Genomic DNA, 18,172 nt, shown 5'->3' on the forward strand with positions numbered 1-18,172 from the left:
GAGTGCAGCTCTGGAGTATAATACAGGATGTAACTCAGGATCAGTAATGTAATGTATGTACACAGTGACTGCACCAGCAGAATAGTGAGTGCAGCTCTGGGGTATAATACAGGATGTAACTCAGGATCAGTAATGTAATGTATGTACACAGTGACTGCACCAGCAGAATAGTGAGTGCAGCTCTGGGGTATAATACAGGATGTAACTAAGGATCAGTAATGTAATGTATGTACACAGTGACTGCACCAGCAGAATAGTGAGTGCAGCTCTGGGGTATAATACAAGGTCAGTACTGGACGATAAGTTTGGCACACACTCTGCTGTTCGCACACCATCATCAGGCTTAGTTTTGTTCTTTAGTTTATTTAAATTTAGTAAAAAGTCACAATTCTTTTAGTACAAATATGGTGAATCCCAACATTTGCGGCTTTTCTCTCTCAGACATACGGTATAACTCTTTGGTAAAGTTTCACTATAGTTGCATCCGATGCTTGCATCTCCATGTGCCGTATGTTTGGTGTGTGCAGATCGATGGTGCGTGTCAGGGAGGTGATTCCTCTGCTCGCTGGCAGCTCCGCTCAGGGTCTAGTGACAGACAAGCTACTTTCTGATTGGGTGAATAAAGCTTTTGCTGAGATTAAGGAAGCCCCCCGACCCTTCCAGCTGTGCTGTGTCTCCCCCTATCTTGTCAAGTCAGGCATAAAGGTGAGATCTAACAAGTGATGATTCTATACACAACTTTCCAGAGTCTGACAATGGGGGTTGTATTGTAATGACCGGAGTGTAAAAATAATCCTCATGTTTATTTACCTATCACTCCAGGTCTCAGTAGACGCAGCCCAGAATTTGCCATGGTTTGGTTTCACCTTTGCTCACGTTTGCTTCAGTCCACCAGCAGCCTATTATTACGGGCACCCGTGGATGCGGTACGACCGCGCCACCACCGTACACGACATCGATCTGAGCAGTGATCAGAGGTGTCCGGTGTGGCAAGATGGATTCATGGTGAGTTGGATGCAAGTTCTGTTCAGCTGTGACGTTACATCTGGTTATCCACTGCCCGGAAATCTGCAATAAACCCTCTGCCTAGCGACCTATTGAAAAATCTGCTTTTTCACTGCCCTTCTGATCTGCTATAATCCTTCTCTCCATCTCCCTTGCTAATCTCCCACCTTCCTACTTGTTTAGTGCCCAGTAGATCCACCATCATCTCCGCTATCCTTGTGCCCTGTAGATCCACTATCATCTCCATTGTCCTTGTGCCCTGTAGATCCACCATCATCTCCATTGTCCTTGTGCCCTGTAGATCCGCCATCATCTCCGTTATCCTTGTGCCCTGTAGATCCACCATCATCTCCGCTATCCTTGTGCCCTGTAGATCCACCATCATCTCCATTGTCCTTGTGCCCTGTAGATCCGCCATCATCTCCGTTATCCTTGTGCCCTGTAGATCCACCATCATCTCCGCTATCCTTGTGCCCTGTAGATCCACCATCATCTCCGTTATCCTTGTGCCCTGTAGATCCACCATCATCTCCGTTATCCTTGTCCCCTGTAGATCCGCCATCATCCCTTTGTCTCTACCCTGTAGGTCCGCCATCATCCCTCTGTCCCTGTAGGTCCGCCATCATCCCTCTGTCTCTACCTTGTAGCGCTGCCATCCTAGCGCTGTCAATAAAACAAGAATTTTATATAGCAAGCCATAAAAAAGACAAACAGGGTTAAAAAACGGATGCGTTTCTGGCGTCCAGGACACCCTTAATCTATTTTCCTTCTGTTGTCTCATCACATAGACCTTCACCCGCAGAATATTCCATAAACATCTGACCATCATTATCCACCTGCATGAGATTGTGACAAAAGAATCGGAGGTGAACGTCTCAGGCTCTGAAGTATCATTTCAGCGATCAGCACCAGTGTTCAGACCAGTGTCACAGGCATGGACGGCACTTGGTGTCTTCTACAAAAGTTACTGTAACCTGGGGGTGTACCAGCTGCCACTGTACCAAGGAGCCCCCAGCCAGGTAACGACAACCCATCTAATTAGTGTCATCACCACAACCCACCAAAGAAAATCTACCGCAATCTGTGGTCTGATCGAAACGTAAAGCATTAACTGCGGATTTCACCTGTAAATAAAACTCTACAACTTTCTACAAGTTCAAACTTTTCCAAAATCGGCATCACAAGGATCAGCTATTTCTAATTTGCGACCTCTCCCCCCTTAGGCTGTGTTGCGCGCCCTGCTGTCAGGAAATTGTAGAGAAAAATTGCAGGAGTTGGAAGAGAAGAACACGGTAAGGAAAGCTCCTCGGGCCGAGGGGCGCGGACTGCTCTGCGGAGGTTGGTTTAATAATTTGTATAAAAAAAAGTGACGGATAGCAAGACTATATTATCAGCCTAGAGGGAACACGTGGTTAATCTGGCGGCTTAGTAGTAGCAGGCTATAAGAAGCCATATTGCCCGTTACAGGTTGTCAGGTTAGCGGCAGCGTCTGTCATTATGCGGATCGCAGATGGTCGACGCCAGGAGGAGGTGACAACCTACAATCCGCAGGTAAGGACAGAAGACATTGTGAGTCACATGGTGAGCGACTTCTCACGCTGTGCTCTCCTATAGGATGTAAACCGGACGTACTTACCGGAGGATGCCATCGCCTCGTACACGGCACAGCCAAGCGGCAGGAGCGTAGCGGAGCTCGTCCCAGGCACGCAGCAGCCAGACGCTTTCAAGAGCCTCCTAGTGAGCTGGTACCAGAAGGTAAGAGGAGCAAAAAAGAAATGATTAGCCTGTATCATGTCATATCTAAGCCTGCTATTATGATATGTGCATGCTGGGGCTTGTAGTGCTATGTGGATCTGCAATGTTATACATGATTGCAGAATATATCACTATGGACTTGTAATCTCGTTTCAGTACGTGATGTCTCATAAAGAAGCCGCCACAGATCAGTTCTCTCTACTGGATCCCAAAGTGAACCACTAACACCCCCCGAACAGTGACCATGAATCTGCTCCAATCAGCTATTGTCTGTTTACTCCCAACTCTGGCAGAAGATTCTCATGTTTGCTGCAGAAAATGTGTAGATTACTGCACCACAGCTCATTTATGCCCACCTTCCCTGGCGCCTAGTGGTAATGGTAGCCTGGGCCCTAAAGCCAGAGGACAGACTGACATTCTGCAGGAACCACAGGGACAGTTAGTTTCTCTGATGAAGGCCCCTTCAGACTGTCCAGATCAGTCTTCCAGTTGTCCAAAAGAAAATGTGCACTACCAGGAATCCTGTATCATCCGATATTAAAGCATGCCGAGACAATGGGTGTAGGGGCCTCTCATCCATGGAGGGGGGACATCACAGCCACAAAGCATGGGATCTACCGTAAATGTTCTCCAAGAGCAACTATTCCAGCGATCCAGAAGCAGTGTGGTGGTGAACAGGGCTTTTCCACCATGATAGTGACAATGTCACAAGACAAAAGTGATAACCAAGTGGTGAGGTGAAGCAGAAGTGACTTTTTTTGGAGTCCAAATACATTAAACATGAGCAAAGAACAAGACACACAGGTACATAAGGAGGGAGGACCCTGCCCGCCAGGGCTCACAGTCTGCAGGGGATGGGTGAGGATACACTAGTGTTGAGGGAGGATCTGAAGCGACCCTTCACGGTTGACTCAGTGATTTTCAAATTGATCCACAGAGCGTTGCCGGCAACGGAAAATGACCAGACAGACGTGTGTCTCTGTTTGGGGGGGATCGAGCAGATCTCTGACCCCTGTTTATTGTGTCGCACTTTTTATAATCTTAAGTTATACTTCAACCAATCAACATATGAACACGCTCACAGTTCTTAACGTATAAGAATGCAGGAACAGTCTGCACATCAAGGTCCCGTAGAACAATACACCTTCGGTCTCATGTCTTGTTCAGGTTGAAACAATCAAGGTCTCATAACAACTATGAACTTTTACCAAGTAACAAAATGTATCTTAAAACAACAAGATGGAGTCGAAAAGCACAAAATGAAGCCAGCTTTAATTTTTCTTAGTTTAACCCTTCACAGTAGGAGAGGGTAAAGCTGATTGTGCGGTGGTTCAGTAGGTTGAGGATTACTGTAGGCTTGTCGGAAGAGGTGAGTCTTCTGGTTCAATTTGGAGGTTTCCGTGGTAGGCGAGAGTGATGTGTTGTGGTAAGAGAGTTCTAGAGTATAAGGGAAGCACGGGAGATGTCTTGTATGCGATTGTGGGAGGAAAAGATGAGAAGGGAGTAGATCTTGAGAGGATCGGAGGTTGCGTGTAGGTAAGTACCGGGAGACCATGTCACAGATGTACGGAGGAGACAGGTTGTGGATGGCTTTTTATGTCATTGTAAGGGTTTTGAACTGGAGTCTCTGGGCGATAGGAAGCCAGCGAAGAGCTTGGCAGAGACAGACTGGGTAATAGTGGGCGGACAGGTGGATTCGTTGGGCAGCAGAGTGTAGGATGGATTGGAGTGGTGCCAGAGAGTAGGAGGTTGCTGTAGTCGAGGCGGGAGATAAGGGTGTGCACTAGTGTTTTTGTGGTGTCACGGTCAAGGAATGCGCGGATCCGGGAAATATTTGAGTTTGAGACTGCAGGAGGCAAGGCTTGGATATGTGGCTTGAAAGAGGGCAGAGTCGAGGATCACCCCGAGGCACAGAGCATGCGGGACCGGGGAAAGTGAGCAGCCATTGACATTGATGGATAGGTCTGGCGGAGGGGTAGAGTGAGATGGGGGAAAGATTATGAATTCTATTTTGTCCATGTTCAGTTTTAGAAAGCGAGGAGAAAAGGCCGAGATAGACAGTGAAATTTTGGTCAATAAGGAGGGGAGGTCCGAATAGGTAGACCTACGTGTCATCAGCGTAGAATTGATACTGCAAACCGTGGGATTCTATGTGATGTCCCAGGCCGAAGATGTACATGGAGAAGAGTAGGGGTCCTAGAACAGAGACTTGAGGAACACTGACGGACAAGGGGCGAAGTGAGGAGGTGGTGTGGGGGAGGGAGACACTGAATGCTCAGTCAGATATGATGAGATCCAGGATAGGGCCAAGTCTGATGCCAAGAGATGAGAGGATCTGTAGCAGAAGGGAGTGGTCCAGTGTCGAAGGCAGAAGACGGACAGAATAGTGTCGCTTGCTCTTGGCGGTTAGTAGGTCATTGGTGACTTTAGTTAGGGCAGTTTCAGTTGAGTGATGAAGTTGGAAGCCACATTGTCTTATGAAAATGTTTATAGTTGTACTTCAGAAATAAGAGACCTCATAGAAGTGGTAGACAATGGATGTATTCAGCACCCCCCCGATGAGCAGCTGTGGCTTTTGTCATGTCATCCCTCCCAAGATGTGGTTAGTCTGAAGTGCATGAGGAGCAATCACTTGAGAAGGACAGCATGGAAGACTAGAAGGAACAAGGTGAGAAGGAAGATCAGCAAGCCAATGACTTGATACCATCTAGATAAGGGGTCTCAAACTGCATTCTTTGAGGGCCTCAGACCATGCGTGTTTAAGATTTCCTTCGCATTGCACAAGGTGCTGGAATCATTCTGTGCAGGTGAATAAATCATCACCTGTGCAATACAAAGAAATACTGAAAACATGACCTGTTTGCGGCCCTTGAGGAATGCAGTTTGAGACCTCTTATCTAGATAGTGGCAGAGAAGACCCTGGTGGAACCATCTAGCCTTCCCCCAGATATATACATACATCCTCCTACAAATTGTTCATGGCTTGAGAGCAGAAAGACATTTATATGAAAGGTATGTGAATTCTTAAATTTAAGCTGCCATTCCCTTTCTCTTCCAAAATGACACTATCGTATCTCAGTCCCCCTTAATGTGGGCTCAAAAGTGCAAGAATGGAAGATTGTTAGGGAAGAGGTAAAATCTGCTTGCAGTCAGGGAATTGACATTGTCTCTTTGGATAGAGTTCAGCCCTGATCCGATGGCTAGTTGCATCTCATCTGGAGTAAGGCATACCTGCATCCTGGCTCCTCTACCAGTTTTAAACAGTTTGTCTGATGACTGGGGCCAGGTAATGGGAAGTTGTCTCCACTGTCAGGAGGGTCTGAAACTTTAAACACTGAAGGTTTTCCTAAAGTTCATTTTAAAAATCAATAAATGTATGAATAATTTCCACAGTTGGATGTGAGTAAAAGTTCTCAGAGGGAGGAAAAAAAAAATAAAAAGTTGTGGAAACTATAGGAAGTAGCAATGCTAAAAGTAAATATTGGTCAGTGAGCCTTGTCACAACTTAGGATAAAAGCCAAAAAAAAAAAAAAAAAAAAAAAAAAATCAGTTTGCAGACTGTCAGAGTAATGCCCCTCAGTGCAGAGTGTGAGATCTGGCTTATCTAGGTGACAGCAGTCTTACTGGGATCCTTGAGGGGGTTTTGAGGTGTAATGCTCCTCCATGCGGATCATGTCAGCATTTTCCCCCTAAACAAACTTAAGTTCTACAAGAATTCAGATAAAATCCTGCTACACATATGGGACTTTCTATCCCAACTTCAGTTCCTCTTGACTCCAGAAGTTAAAGGACCTTTAGTGACATCATAGCCACATGCCTGATATGTCACTAGAAGGTCCATGAGAAAAGTCTTAACCTTGGGAGTGCTGTGGGGTCTGGGCAATAGCAGAGTCCCCCAACCTAATGTCAGCCCTAACCAAGGCTTCTAGTCAGATCCTGTAACATGCTAGGTTTATTTTGGGGGTGATGGTAGGTGCATCCCACACCCCACTCTAATTGTTCCCCTACATGTACTTTTACAGGCACGTCTCTGGACCCTTTAGCTCGGATGTGTCCACACTCTTCAGTGTTAATTTTGTATACTTATCACCACAGATGTGAAGATGGCAGGATGACAGGCCGCTACAGACATTTGTTTAACGCTTTATTTTGTTTTACAAAAAGATGCTCAAAACCAAAAGTGTGAATCTATATACAGTGTGATGAGGTAATAATCATGCCGTGCTCTCCACTGTGTCCATGGGAGTCTGGTTCTCTGCCTGCAGGTGGGAGATAAAGGCCGGTTACTACATGACAGGTCTATTGGAGGGGCCCAGATGGCACAGCCCTGCACCCACCTCCTCTGCCTTCTCCACCTGCTCGTTCGTGGGCACCACAGCATCGCCGTTGCTAGATCCATTCTCGACAGGCTCAGATTTGCACTTCTTGGCTTCTTTCACAGGACTCTCCTCAGGTTTCCTCTTCAGAATTAAGGCAGTTAGTGCTCAGCCCCCCATTTACCATCACCCAGCAGTCACCAGCTCTACAGATGTAGAGGAGCATTTACCTTCTTTCTTACGAGATGAGAAATGTCAGATACACAGTTGGTTACTGGTACGGTGCAGTCCCCGCTCTTCTCCGCTTCAGCCTGGAAAGACAGAGGCTCAGTCCCAGGGAACAACATCTGACATTAATCTATAGGGATAATCCTCAATGTTACTTACAGATGTGGACGTGCTACCATTCTCCTTTGGAAAGCTTGATGATGTGCCACCCTGTAAGAAATAATAGATGTCACCATGACTGTGCCAGACACTGAGCAGTCATGGACTTAAGACTGGCATTTCATACGAGGGCCTCAAAGGAATAATATGTGCATGCCTCTTAATAGCATGGGCCTCAATGAAGATGGGTATAATGCTCTTAAAGGGTTTGTCCATTACCTGGACAACTTTAAGCAATCCCTTGTAATAGAGACAGATGCTCCCTTTCCAGCAATTTGAGCCAGGTCTCAAGTGACATCATGGTCCCTCATTGTTGGAATGAGTACAGCTGGAGAAGGAGTGAATCTTCAATATGGGGAGGGCTGACTATTTCATTTAAAAGCCAGTTGTAAAGGTAGTGACAACCCCTTTAAAAGGGATTTACTTTCCCTAGATTGAGATGATTGATATTAGGTGCTGCTGAAGGGTGGGAGTCACACGACCATATAACTCAGATGGGGATTGTAATGCAGTTCTCAGACTAACCCAACAGCTGCATAGACTTACATGAAGGTGTCACGCTCAGGCGAGCCAGACAGTCCGAACCTTGCACCAGATCCATGTCCATTTTATACGGCCGCCTGACTCTTCCAAGCATTAGCAATGCAGGTTTGTTAGCTGTGCTCCATACCATTTACACAGTGACAAGCCGCATCTTAAAATCCTCTAAGGCTTCTTTCACACTTCTGTCGGTACGGGGCAGTCGCTAAGTGTCGGTGCAACGTACCGATGGACGTTGTGCAAATTCTGCACAACGTGGGCAGAGGATGCAGTGTTTCAATGCACCCACTGTAAAGCCCCAGGGAGGAGGGAGTGGAGTTCCAGCTGCGCATGCGTGGTAGGAAATGCAGGACACAACGTACGAAAACACATTCCCTTGAACGTTTTTTCGATATGACAGCCCACCAAATACCGATGCATTAGGTGCATGACGTATGGAACGTGTGTCCATAAGTCGCGATGCGCCAGTAATATAAGTCTATGTGCAAAAAACGCATCCTGCAGGCAACTTTGCAGAATGCATTTTTTCCACAGAACGATGCATTGCAACGGCCCCTAAACGATGTAAGTGTGAAAGTAGCCTAGCATTCACAACTGCTGTCTCAGCCATGTCAGTGCAGTGACTACTAACCAGTGTCTCCTTAAGCACTTTGACCGTGTCTTCCATTGATTTCTGTGCTTCTTTGGAATCTTCAATCTTTTCCTTAATATCAGGCAGGAGACCCTTCAATTCTTCAATTTCCTTCTGTGACTCTTCCTTAGACTCCTCTGCAGCCTTCTCAAGCTGTTCTGTAGTGACCATTGAAGAATTTAGAGTGTTTGCATTGTTACCCAGAGGATTAGTTTGGGGGCTGGACAATATATGCCCTGCAATTGTGCTCACCCATTTTCTTCTCCATCACAGCTATGGACTGGTTGAAGTGAGAGATTGCTTCGTCGTGTTTGCCGCTATACTGATAGCACAACCCCAGCTGGTAGTGAGTCTCTGCGAGTAGTCGGTCATGTTCTACTAGATGCTCCTTCTGGATGGCAAGACACACCAGGAAGTCTTCCACAGCTTGGGTGTAGTTCTCTGGAGACAAAGCAAATGTCAGTGACCATTGTAATAAAGGATCTGTTAGCTGCAGTAAAGCCTCACGGCGAGCACTCACCTGACTCAATGCTGACTTCTCCCAGCTTCAGATAAGCCTGTGCTGCCTTCAGCTGTGATTCCTTGTCCTCCTGCCTGTGGATCGATCAAGGCATTTGTTAAATTGAAAGCGAACCTTCATTATGCTCTAGTTGCACAACATCCCTCAGCACGAACACTGGGAATTGGTTTTGCAAAAACTGGAGCCATGTTGTCCACAACTTGTCTTGAAATTCAGAAGAAAAAAACCAAACAAAAACAGATATGCAACACAGGAGTCTTGCTGGATGACAGCAATCTGATCTGGACTTGACGTGGTGCAATAGTGACCCCCATAACTTCTAAAAGCACATCTATGGAGAAGACTGACAAGTTTGTATCTGCACAACATGGAGTCCCCTTACCTTTTAAATATCACCTTTGACAAATCCAGCATCTCCCAGGCCAGCTGCAGGTTACCAACTTCCTCTTCGTTTTCCTGGAAGAACAGGACAGATGTCATCACCTAAACAGTAGTATAGAGTGCCAACATACAAAAAAACCCTGTACAGCTGCACTGATCTGTGCCAGCTCCAGAGCAAGAACAAGATTTTCTTCATTTTTTAACCCACCCATTGGGGCTACGAACATCTGCAGTGAATTTACCTTCTCATCTGTCTCTTCATTGTCGTCAGATTCAGCATCTTCCTCTAGTAAAATAAATAAGTGTCAGTCTCCATGTGTGGGGTGCAGAGTGAAGCATCATGCATGCAGTGTGCAGAGAGCCATCGTGCCACCACCAGACTGGTAGGACCAGTATCTCAGACTCAGGTGCAGGAACACTCCAGACCATCGCTGCCAGGTCAATAGATAATTGTGCCCAAATCTACCACCCCTGTTACCTTCTGCCCCTTCCATAGGCTCCGCTTCATCACATGCAGTTTGATCTTCCTTCTCTACAGCTGTTGCAGTTTCTTCAGGTTTAGCTGAAGTGTCAGAGTTCTCAGTGTCTTTGGGTTTGTCATCAGTCTTGTCCTCTGGCTTCTCAGATTCCTGGGCAGTGTCAGTCTCTACATCTTCAGTCTTGTTCTTCACAGCTTCAGTAGAGACCTCAGCTTCTGGCAAGACCTCTGGTTTGGTCTCTACTACTTCCATAGCTTTTTCTACCTCTGCAGAATCACCTTCAGCCTTCTCTTGAGTCTCCGCTTCACCTTTCTCTTGGGTCCCTGAAGAGTCACCTTCAGCTTTGTTCTCTGCAGTGTTACCTTCAGCCTTCTCTTGGGTCTCAGCTTCAGCTTTCTCTTCAGTCTCAGCAGCATCACCTTTAGCCTTGTCTTGGGTCTCTGCAGCTTCAACATCAACTTTCTCTTGGTTCTCAGCAGAGTCACCTTGAGGCTTGTCTTGGGTCTCAGCAGCAACATCTTCAGCTTTGTCTTGGGTCTCCGCAGCAACATCTTTCTCTTGGGTCTCAGCAGCAGCACCTTCAGCCTTGTCTTGGGTCTCTGTAGCAGCAACATCCTTCTCTTGTGTCTCTGTAGTAGCACCATTATTTTTTGCATCATCACCTTCAGCCTTGTCTTGGGTCTCTGTAGCAGCAACATCCTTTTCTTGGGTCTCTGTAGCACCATTAGTTTTTGAATCATCACCTTCAGCCTTGTCTTGGGGCTCAGCAGCATCACCATTTGTCTTCACAGTGTCACCTTCAGTTTTTTTGTCTTGGATCTCTGGAGCTTCAGAGGATTTCTCACACTCCATCTCTTCAGTATCAGGTTCTTTGGAGTCTTCACCATTCTCCTTTTCAGATTTTTCTTCCTTTTCTGCCATGGCATCATATACCTGCTCTCTTAACTCCTCCCTTTCTTTCTCTAGGGGGTTTGAGAAAAATCCCTCAGTTTTAGTGAGAGCCATGATCATCATACATCTTCAGTAATTTTACATCTTCTAACAGTAAGTGATGGTTGTGGGACATTAGTGAGTCTGATCACTGCATACAGTTGTACTACTCTGCTTATTCACATCACTATTAGCAGGACCAAATATTACAGCATAGCATCACTGCACTTTGGGCATCTCTAATGCTGAACCCATAAGACATCCCTGGTAGACTGAGCAATAACCAGATCAATCTTAATGACTGGTGAGTAAGAAACCAAGCAATACCCAATGCCATATGTATTTACACCATCCAGAGATCTCTAATGGGTACAGGTGTAAGGCAGCCTGGCACTGTAGATGGGACACCCCCTAAGCAGAAAGCAAGCAAAAATAGCAGACTTAGTGCAACTTCAGCTTTTGGCTGATGTGGAGGACTACCCGACTATGGCTGCCATAAGATGCAGACCAGGCAACAGAGCTCCAAGACACCGCCAAAAGCGGAATTCTCAGAGTCACTCTTTTCTGAGGATACATACCATCAAGGTTGGACGCACTGGGGACAACAGGGTCCTCCTTTTCAGAGTCTTCATCTTCCTCTTCTGGCATCCCCTCCAGAGCATTTCCCAGGACATTACTCTCCATTCTGCATGTAAGAATTAAAAGGGTCAAAGATAAGGAACAAAACTCCAGGGAAGATAACTAGTTACCCCCCCCGGTTATGACCCCTTACCTTGCCATCTCCAGGAGAGTTGTGCCATAGAGGTAGAAGGCATCTGCACACTGGTCGGCAGTCTCACCATACTTCTTCCCACTATGGAGAACAGAATGTCCCATTAGAGACCACACCTGATGGGGAAAGACCTTACCAGCTGCCTTGCATGCACACCAGGGAGAGGACCATTGGCAATATAATAGAAGATGTGGGCAACACTTCAGTTTTACATCCAGAGGCATTGCTGACAATGAAGGAGCCATCAATGCAGAAATCAATCTTAGGTGCCTCCCATCTCATAAGTTGGCCCAGATTTGTGCAGATATTCCACATGTAAAGTCTGTATCATCTCTTTAATGCCCCATGGGGAACTGAACCTGTGGTCATCTGGTGTCACAGTATATAGAATTAATCAAAGAATTGCTGTATTGAGAGAAAAGTGCTGTGTCCCATGATGATCACAAAGCCAGTTTTCATTTGGAGCTGGAAGTTACTAGCTCCTCAATGAAAAGGCTGACAACAGGGAGCAATAGTGCACATTACAAGAGCCACGGCCAGTCTCCACTTACAGAATGCTGCTGGCCTCCTGGAAGGCATTGACGGCAGAGCGGATGTCCTTCATGACCAGATTCCTTTTGCCCACTCCCATCAGCCGCTTCACTTCAGCATCCGCATCATCCCTGCAGAGGAAGAAACATCATTCATTGCATGTGACAAGACACCAGGGCCCCCCAGATGCCAAAACATAGATCTTACCCATCAGCTTGTTCTGCAGATGTTGAAGGCTCAGAAATTTCTTCCATCCTAACCAAAAAACAAACAAAAAAAGTTACCAACATCACCTGGTCATCCTATAACCCCTAGATGCATGTACTAGCAATGATCAGTGCTGCAGGTTGTAACCCTGTAAAGGGAAGGGCCAGAAGCAGCTGCTGGTGTCACTGACAGCCGTCACTCATGTCAGTGCTATAGCTCAGGTAGAACTCATTTAGACTCCAAAACAAATTCCCTCCCCATACTCCCAGTTGAGTTTGTTACAATTCTCCATATGCCAAACACATGGGCACTTGTTACAATGTATTCAACTAAGAGACACAGTGGTAACAAGTCCTCATTGTGGCACCAGTAGTGTTTCTCACAGATGTCTGATGGGCAGTGCAGACCCCATTACATATGGACAGGGGGTCACTGGGAACCAGTGCCAGGCATGGAGTGGATCCAGCATCAGCTATCCACAACATCCATGCAGGGAGCGGATGGCAGGAGGAGCTACAGGGGCCCCAGACCAGCCTGTTTGTAGGCCCAGGGTGGTTGTCTTAGGCCATGTTCACACTTTGCGGGTTTTACCGCAGATCCGTGGCGATTTTGATGCTGCGGGTCTGCAGTAGTTTCCATAGCGTTTACATTTACATGTAAACCCTATGGAAACCGCAAACCGCTGTGCACATGCTGCGGGAAAAACCTCACAGAAATGCAGCGGTTTACAACCCGCAGCATGTTACTTCTTTGTGCAGAATCGCTGCGATTCTGCACACATAGGAATGCATTGATCCGCTAACTTCCTGCATGGGGCTGTGCCCACGATGCAGCAAGTAAGCGGATAATGTGCAGATGGTACCCGGGGTGGAGGAGAGGAGACTCTCCTCCAGGCCCTGGGAACCATATTAGTGTAAAAAAAAAATAATGATATACTCACCTTTCAGCGCTGCACGCGACCGTCCGGTCTCAGGGTTGCTGTGCGAGCAGGGCCTGCGATGACGTCGCGAAGGTCCTTCCCGGCACAGCATCTTTGGAACCGGACCGCCGCGTGCAGCGCCGAGGAGACCCGGACATCAGAGGGTGAGTATATAACCAATTCTTATTATTTTTACCATTACTATTGATGCTGCATATGCAGCATCAATAGTATAGGAGTAAACCCGCAGCGGAAACCGCAAAACAAACCGCGATAAATCTGCAGGGATAACCGCAGCGGTTTTTCCCTGCAGATTTATCAATTCCGCTGCGGGAGAACCCGCAGAGGACACCGCAAAGTGTGAACATGGCCTAATACTACACTTGATGCCCCTAAAAAAGAGAAAGTGCAACTTCTGCTTACAAAGCGAGGAGAACCAGAGCCCACCCAAACTGAGCATGGAGCAGAGGTGAGGTACTGACGGTCAGCTGGGGCCGGGCACACATCCTACTCTGGGGCCTAATGATCATACAAGCAGGTGCGACCGCGCAGGAGGGGTCCGGACTAGTCACACCCGGATTGGGTCAGAAGCTTCCCAGTGACACTGCGCATGTCAGACATTGTGCTGCCGAGAAAGTGAGCTGCCGACTAGAGGACACCGTGCACCTCTGGGGAAGGAGGACGTTGGTGAATGAGGGCAGGCATGTCTACCTAGGCTCCTACATGTGACCGACATACAGGTGAGGCCCAGGCCTCACACCGGGCCCGTCTGGCTCCAGCTCCGAGTAGGAGCCCCACCATGGCGGAGGTGAGGACTAGGAGGCCGGGCGAGGCACCGCGGCCCCCCACAGGAGGAGGCCGGGACCACCACAAAGGAGCGCAGCACTGGCGCCAACCTCGCTGCCACTGTCACCTGGTCACACAAAGCAGAGCGCGCGAAGGTACAACCAACCAATGAGGAGGCGAGCTGTCGGCGGGCCTGTTTGCTGCGGCCAATCGGACAACGAGGATCGGCTCTGTTGCCAGGAAAGCCCCGGGCCCCGCCCCTATCACTATGTGGCCGGAATAAACGTTAGAAACAAAAACACGGAACTCCCGGTAACACCGGACAAGACGGAGACTCGTCACCCAGGAGACGTCTGCCGCCTCCCGTCCTCCGTGTGTCCCGTACACCTTGACACACACACACTGATTCACTAAACCCGCCTTACTTCTCTGCCTCGGTCGGCACCGTCGCTGTGTTTTCGGCCATGATGACTGGAATCCGCTGGCTGAGCTCCGCCGACCACGACTGGAGGAGAGAAGATGGCAGATCGTATCCCCCGCGCCGGGAGCTGCTCTTATACCGCCTGCCCTTAGCCCCGCCCCGCATCACGTCCCCGCCCCCCGGCTTCCGAGGACCTCTGACCTCTGAGGAGTTTCCCGCGCTCCCGGCTGCCTATTGTCTGCGGGTCACGTGACGCGCAGACCGGAAGTGGCGGCCGCCTGCTCCTCCTGGCTCTCACTTCCTCAGCATTTCACACAGCCTCTGCTTCCTGTCAGTGAATAGACTTGTGAATGAGCATTTTCTGGGGATTTCCTCTTCTTCTTGCTTATTAATAACTATTACTACTTGAGAAAGGTCCACACTCGGGACTGAAACGTTGCACATGGGCCAATAAACTGCACTTATTTTTTCATTTATTGGTGTGCTGCCTTCATTTTCCTGGATTTATTATTATTATTATTATTATTATAACTGGTGGCCCAATAACCCCTATTACATGAGGCCGGGGCGACATTGGCTGCTCATGCGCCATCACAGGCGAAGGGAGTCGTATTGTCACACAATATCCACCTGGTTCTGATGATTTGCAATGTCCTTGTCCGTAGGAGGACTACAAGGCCCAGACTGACCGCGTGGCTCCTGACCCGGGCTTACGGCCTCAGAGGCACATATAAGGCTGTACGACCTGGTTTGGAGACTCGCGGTAGCAATGGACTCTGCCGTCCGCGTACAAACCGTAAAATGCACCTGTCTGACCACGGCCCTATGATAGGAGACGCTTCCGAGACCTTCCCGCTATACGTCACTTTCTGGCTGAAAAAAATCAATATATATATATACACTGCTTTAAAAGAAGGATTTTTTTGCTGTGTAGGGGGCAGTTTTCCTGCTTCAGTTGAGGCAGTAGTAAAATTTGGAGAGATTATTTTTTCTAAGAAGTGACATTTTGCTTCTTTTCCTCATTGAGAGTATTTTAAATCATTTCTTGTGTAGATTTTACAGATACATTTGCTCCATAATCCACATAAAAAAAAACAACTTCTAATATTCTTTGATGTGGATATCGAAGGGGATCCATCTTGGAAATACACGTGAAAAATAAAGCTCCCAGAAGATCGAATCCACTAGTGATGGGATAAGGTGTTATCTGAGCATGCTCAGGTGCAAACAGAATGTCTTTGGCGTGCTCAAATAATATGTTCGAGTCCCCGCTGCTGTTAGGCAATCCCTGCATATGCTGCGGCTGTGAAACATCTGCGAGACATGCAGCCGCAGGGACTCGAACATATTATTCGAGCACGCAGAAGACACTGTCAGCACCCGAGCATGCTCAGATAACACCGTATCTGATCATGTTATGAGATACTACATGGCAAAATATAATCCACAGCACTGAAGATAAATGATTGGTGGGAGTGTTGAACGATGGACCCCCATCTCATAGTCATAATATAGCCTAAGGAAAAATCCTGGAGAATCCAATGTAAATATACTGTCCATAGCTCTGCATCCAAATAAAGCCCAATCCTAAAAGTCAATATCGATTACTAGCCAAATCAGATCTCCTGCTTTGCACTGAGGAGGGGAAGCATCCCCGAAAGACGAGTCTTCAAATGGAGTATCTGAAGTGGCTATTTGCATATTTATATTCCCAGAGGATCATTGCATGGCCTATAAGTCTCCACAAAGTGGGGAGAACCCCATAGAAATCACACTCTATCAAACTTAGCTTTTATTAGTATTTACATTATATTAAGATGGATAAAGGTAGACAATATTGTCCCTAATCAGCCTCAAATTATTATTTTAATAGTTATCACTTGTATGTGTTCATTTGATGACACCCTGGGGGTCCACTACCTATATAGCAGACTAGGGTAATCAATACTTATATCACAAGTCCCCCAAATGAACACATACAAGCGATAACTATGAAAATAATTTGAGGCAGATTAGGGACAAGATTTTACACCCTTATGCATTTTACTATAATAAAAATACCAATAAAGCTAAGTTTTATGGTTTGATATAGATTTTGATGGTGTTCTCCTCTCTTTGCTAATAATTAATATATTCCTCCCAAGCCATGTTTGGCCTATAAGTCTCCTTACACTGGCTTGGCATTCTCTGCAAGGAGAAACGTTGCCCCTTTAAAAAGTAATAATGCTCCAAGTGATTCCTGTAAAGTAATAATGCCCTTTATTAAGTGATATTGTCCCGAGTGCCCCTTCAATGCTACAACAGCTCCCGCTCTTCTGGGAAGACTTTCTACAAGATTTTGGAGGCGTCTGTGTGAATTTTTGCCCTGTCATTCAGAAGAGCATTTGTGAGGTCAGACCCTGAGGTTAGGGGGAAGAAGGGTTGGTTCACAATCTCTGTTCTAGTTCATCCCAAAATTGATAGATGAGGCTGAGGTCCGGACTCTGTGCGGCCGCGCATGTTCTTCCCTCCATGTCTGTATGGACCTGGTGCACTGGACACAGTCATGGGGAACAGAAAATGGTTTTCCCCAAACTGTTCCCACAAAGCTAAAGCTACAGTTGTCCACAATGTATTAGGCCGGTTTCACACGTCAGTGGCTCCGGTACGTGAGGTGACAGTTTCCTCACGTACCGGAGACACTGACACACGTAGACACATTGAAATCAATGCATCTGTGCAGATGTCATTGATTTTTTGCGGACCGTGTCTCCGTGTGCCAAACATGGAGACATGTCAGTGTTCGTGGGAGCGCACGGATCACACGGACCCATTAAAGTCAATGGGTCCGTGTAAACACGTACCGCACACGGATGCTGTCCGTGTGCCATCCGTGTGTGTTTTTCCTGTCATAGGGTTAAAATTGTAAAAATTGTTGCAATACACGGACAGCACACGGATCTTAAAAACGTACTCACGGATATCACACGGATCCCACACGGATAGTCTACGTGAGCACACGGACACGGATAACTCCGGTACCGATTTTTCCGGTACCGGAATTATCTGGACGTGTGGGACAGACCTTAGGATGGAAGCTTTAAGGTTTCACTGGAACTAAGGGGCCAAGGCCGCCCCCTGATAACAGCCCATAGCATTATCCTCTGCCATCTGTACAGCCGGCACAATGCAGTCAGGAGGGTAGCCTCCTGGAATCACCAAACTCAGATTCCTCCATCAGACGCCAGATGGAGAAGTGGGATCCATCACTGCATAGAACACATCTCCTCCAGAGCCCTGTGGTGGTGGCTTTACACCACTCCATCCAACGCTCAGCATTGTGCTTGGTGATGTACGGCAGCTGCTCGGCCATGAAGCTCCCGGCAGAGGCGCAGTGTTTGTGCTGATGTTATACCAGAGGTCTGGACTCTGCAGTTATGGAGTCAGCACAGCGTTGGTGACTTTTCTGCCCTTTGCTCCTGTGAATAAGAGCAGTCTCATTCACACTCAGAGCCTGGAGATCTGAACGGAATCCCTACTTCACAGAAGTCTTTGTTTCTGAGGATCCAGCACAGACAATGCTCTGTGAGGATTGTTATGGTACATTAGTTTT

The 18,172-nt window shown here is 47.3% G+C and overlaps 2 protein-coding genes across 3 annotated transcripts in view; one reads left to right on the plus strand and one right to left on the minus strand.

Moving 5' to 3' along the window:
- The window catches only part of CCDC17 (coiled-coil domain containing 17), a 57,093-nt gene extending 53,781 nt beyond the window's left edge, over nucleotides 1-3,312 (plus strand). The window contains exons 26-32 of the mRNA XM_077276620.1: nucleotides 528-705; nucleotides 823-1,005; nucleotides 1,794-2,024; nucleotides 2,229-2,297; nucleotides 2,473-2,556; nucleotides 2,620-2,760; nucleotides 2,917-3,312. Of these exons, the coding sequence (XP_077132735.1) occupies nucleotides 528-705; nucleotides 823-1,005; nucleotides 1,794-2,024; nucleotides 2,229-2,297; nucleotides 2,473-2,556; nucleotides 2,620-2,760; nucleotides 2,917-2,985 (955 nt within the window). The 3' untranslated portion in view covers nucleotides 2,986-3,312. The remainder of the gene's footprint in view (nucleotides 1-527; nucleotides 706-822; nucleotides 1,006-1,793; nucleotides 2,025-2,228; nucleotides 2,298-2,472; nucleotides 2,557-2,619; nucleotides 2,761-2,916) is intronic.
- Nucleotides 3,313-6,891: 3,579 nt separating this feature from the next.
- Nucleotides 6,892-14,747, minus strand: NASP (nuclear autoantigenic sperm protein). 2 transcript variants are annotated; one of them, XM_077276936.1, is made up of 15 exons: nucleotides 14,585-14,747; nucleotides 12,455-12,502; nucleotides 12,268-12,378; nucleotides 11,717-11,797; nucleotides 11,523-11,629; nucleotides 10,014-10,976; nucleotides 9,778-9,821; nucleotides 9,537-9,610; nucleotides 9,155-9,228; nucleotides 8,887-9,075; nucleotides 8,635-8,792; nucleotides 7,464-7,514; nucleotides 7,307-7,387; nucleotides 7,098-7,220; nucleotides 6,892-7,019 (listed from the first exon to the last, which is right to left on the minus strand). In XM_077276936.1, exons 1-15 carry the CDS (start codon nucleotides 14,743-14,745, stop codon nucleotides 6,975-6,977), a joined length of 2,310 nt encoding a protein of 769 aa, XP_077133051.1. In that variant the 5' UTR covers nucleotides 14,746-14,747; the 3' UTR covers nucleotides 6,892-6,974. The 2 variants fall into 2 exon arrangements, with proteins under 2 accessions (XP_077133051.1, XP_077133052.1); XM_077276937.1 differs by lacking the exon at nucleotides 14,585-14,747 and adding an exon at nucleotides 14,085-14,103.
- Nucleotides 14,748-18,172: the final 3,425 nt, after the last annotated feature.

Source organism: Ranitomeya variabilis, chromosome 8 (assembly GCF_051348905.1).
Source record: "Ranitomeya variabilis isolate aRanVar5 chromosome 8, aRanVar5.hap1, whole genome shotgun sequence".
Taxonomy (NCBI): Eukaryota; Metazoa; Chordata; class Amphibia; order Anura; family Dendrobatidae; genus Ranitomeya; species Ranitomeya variabilis.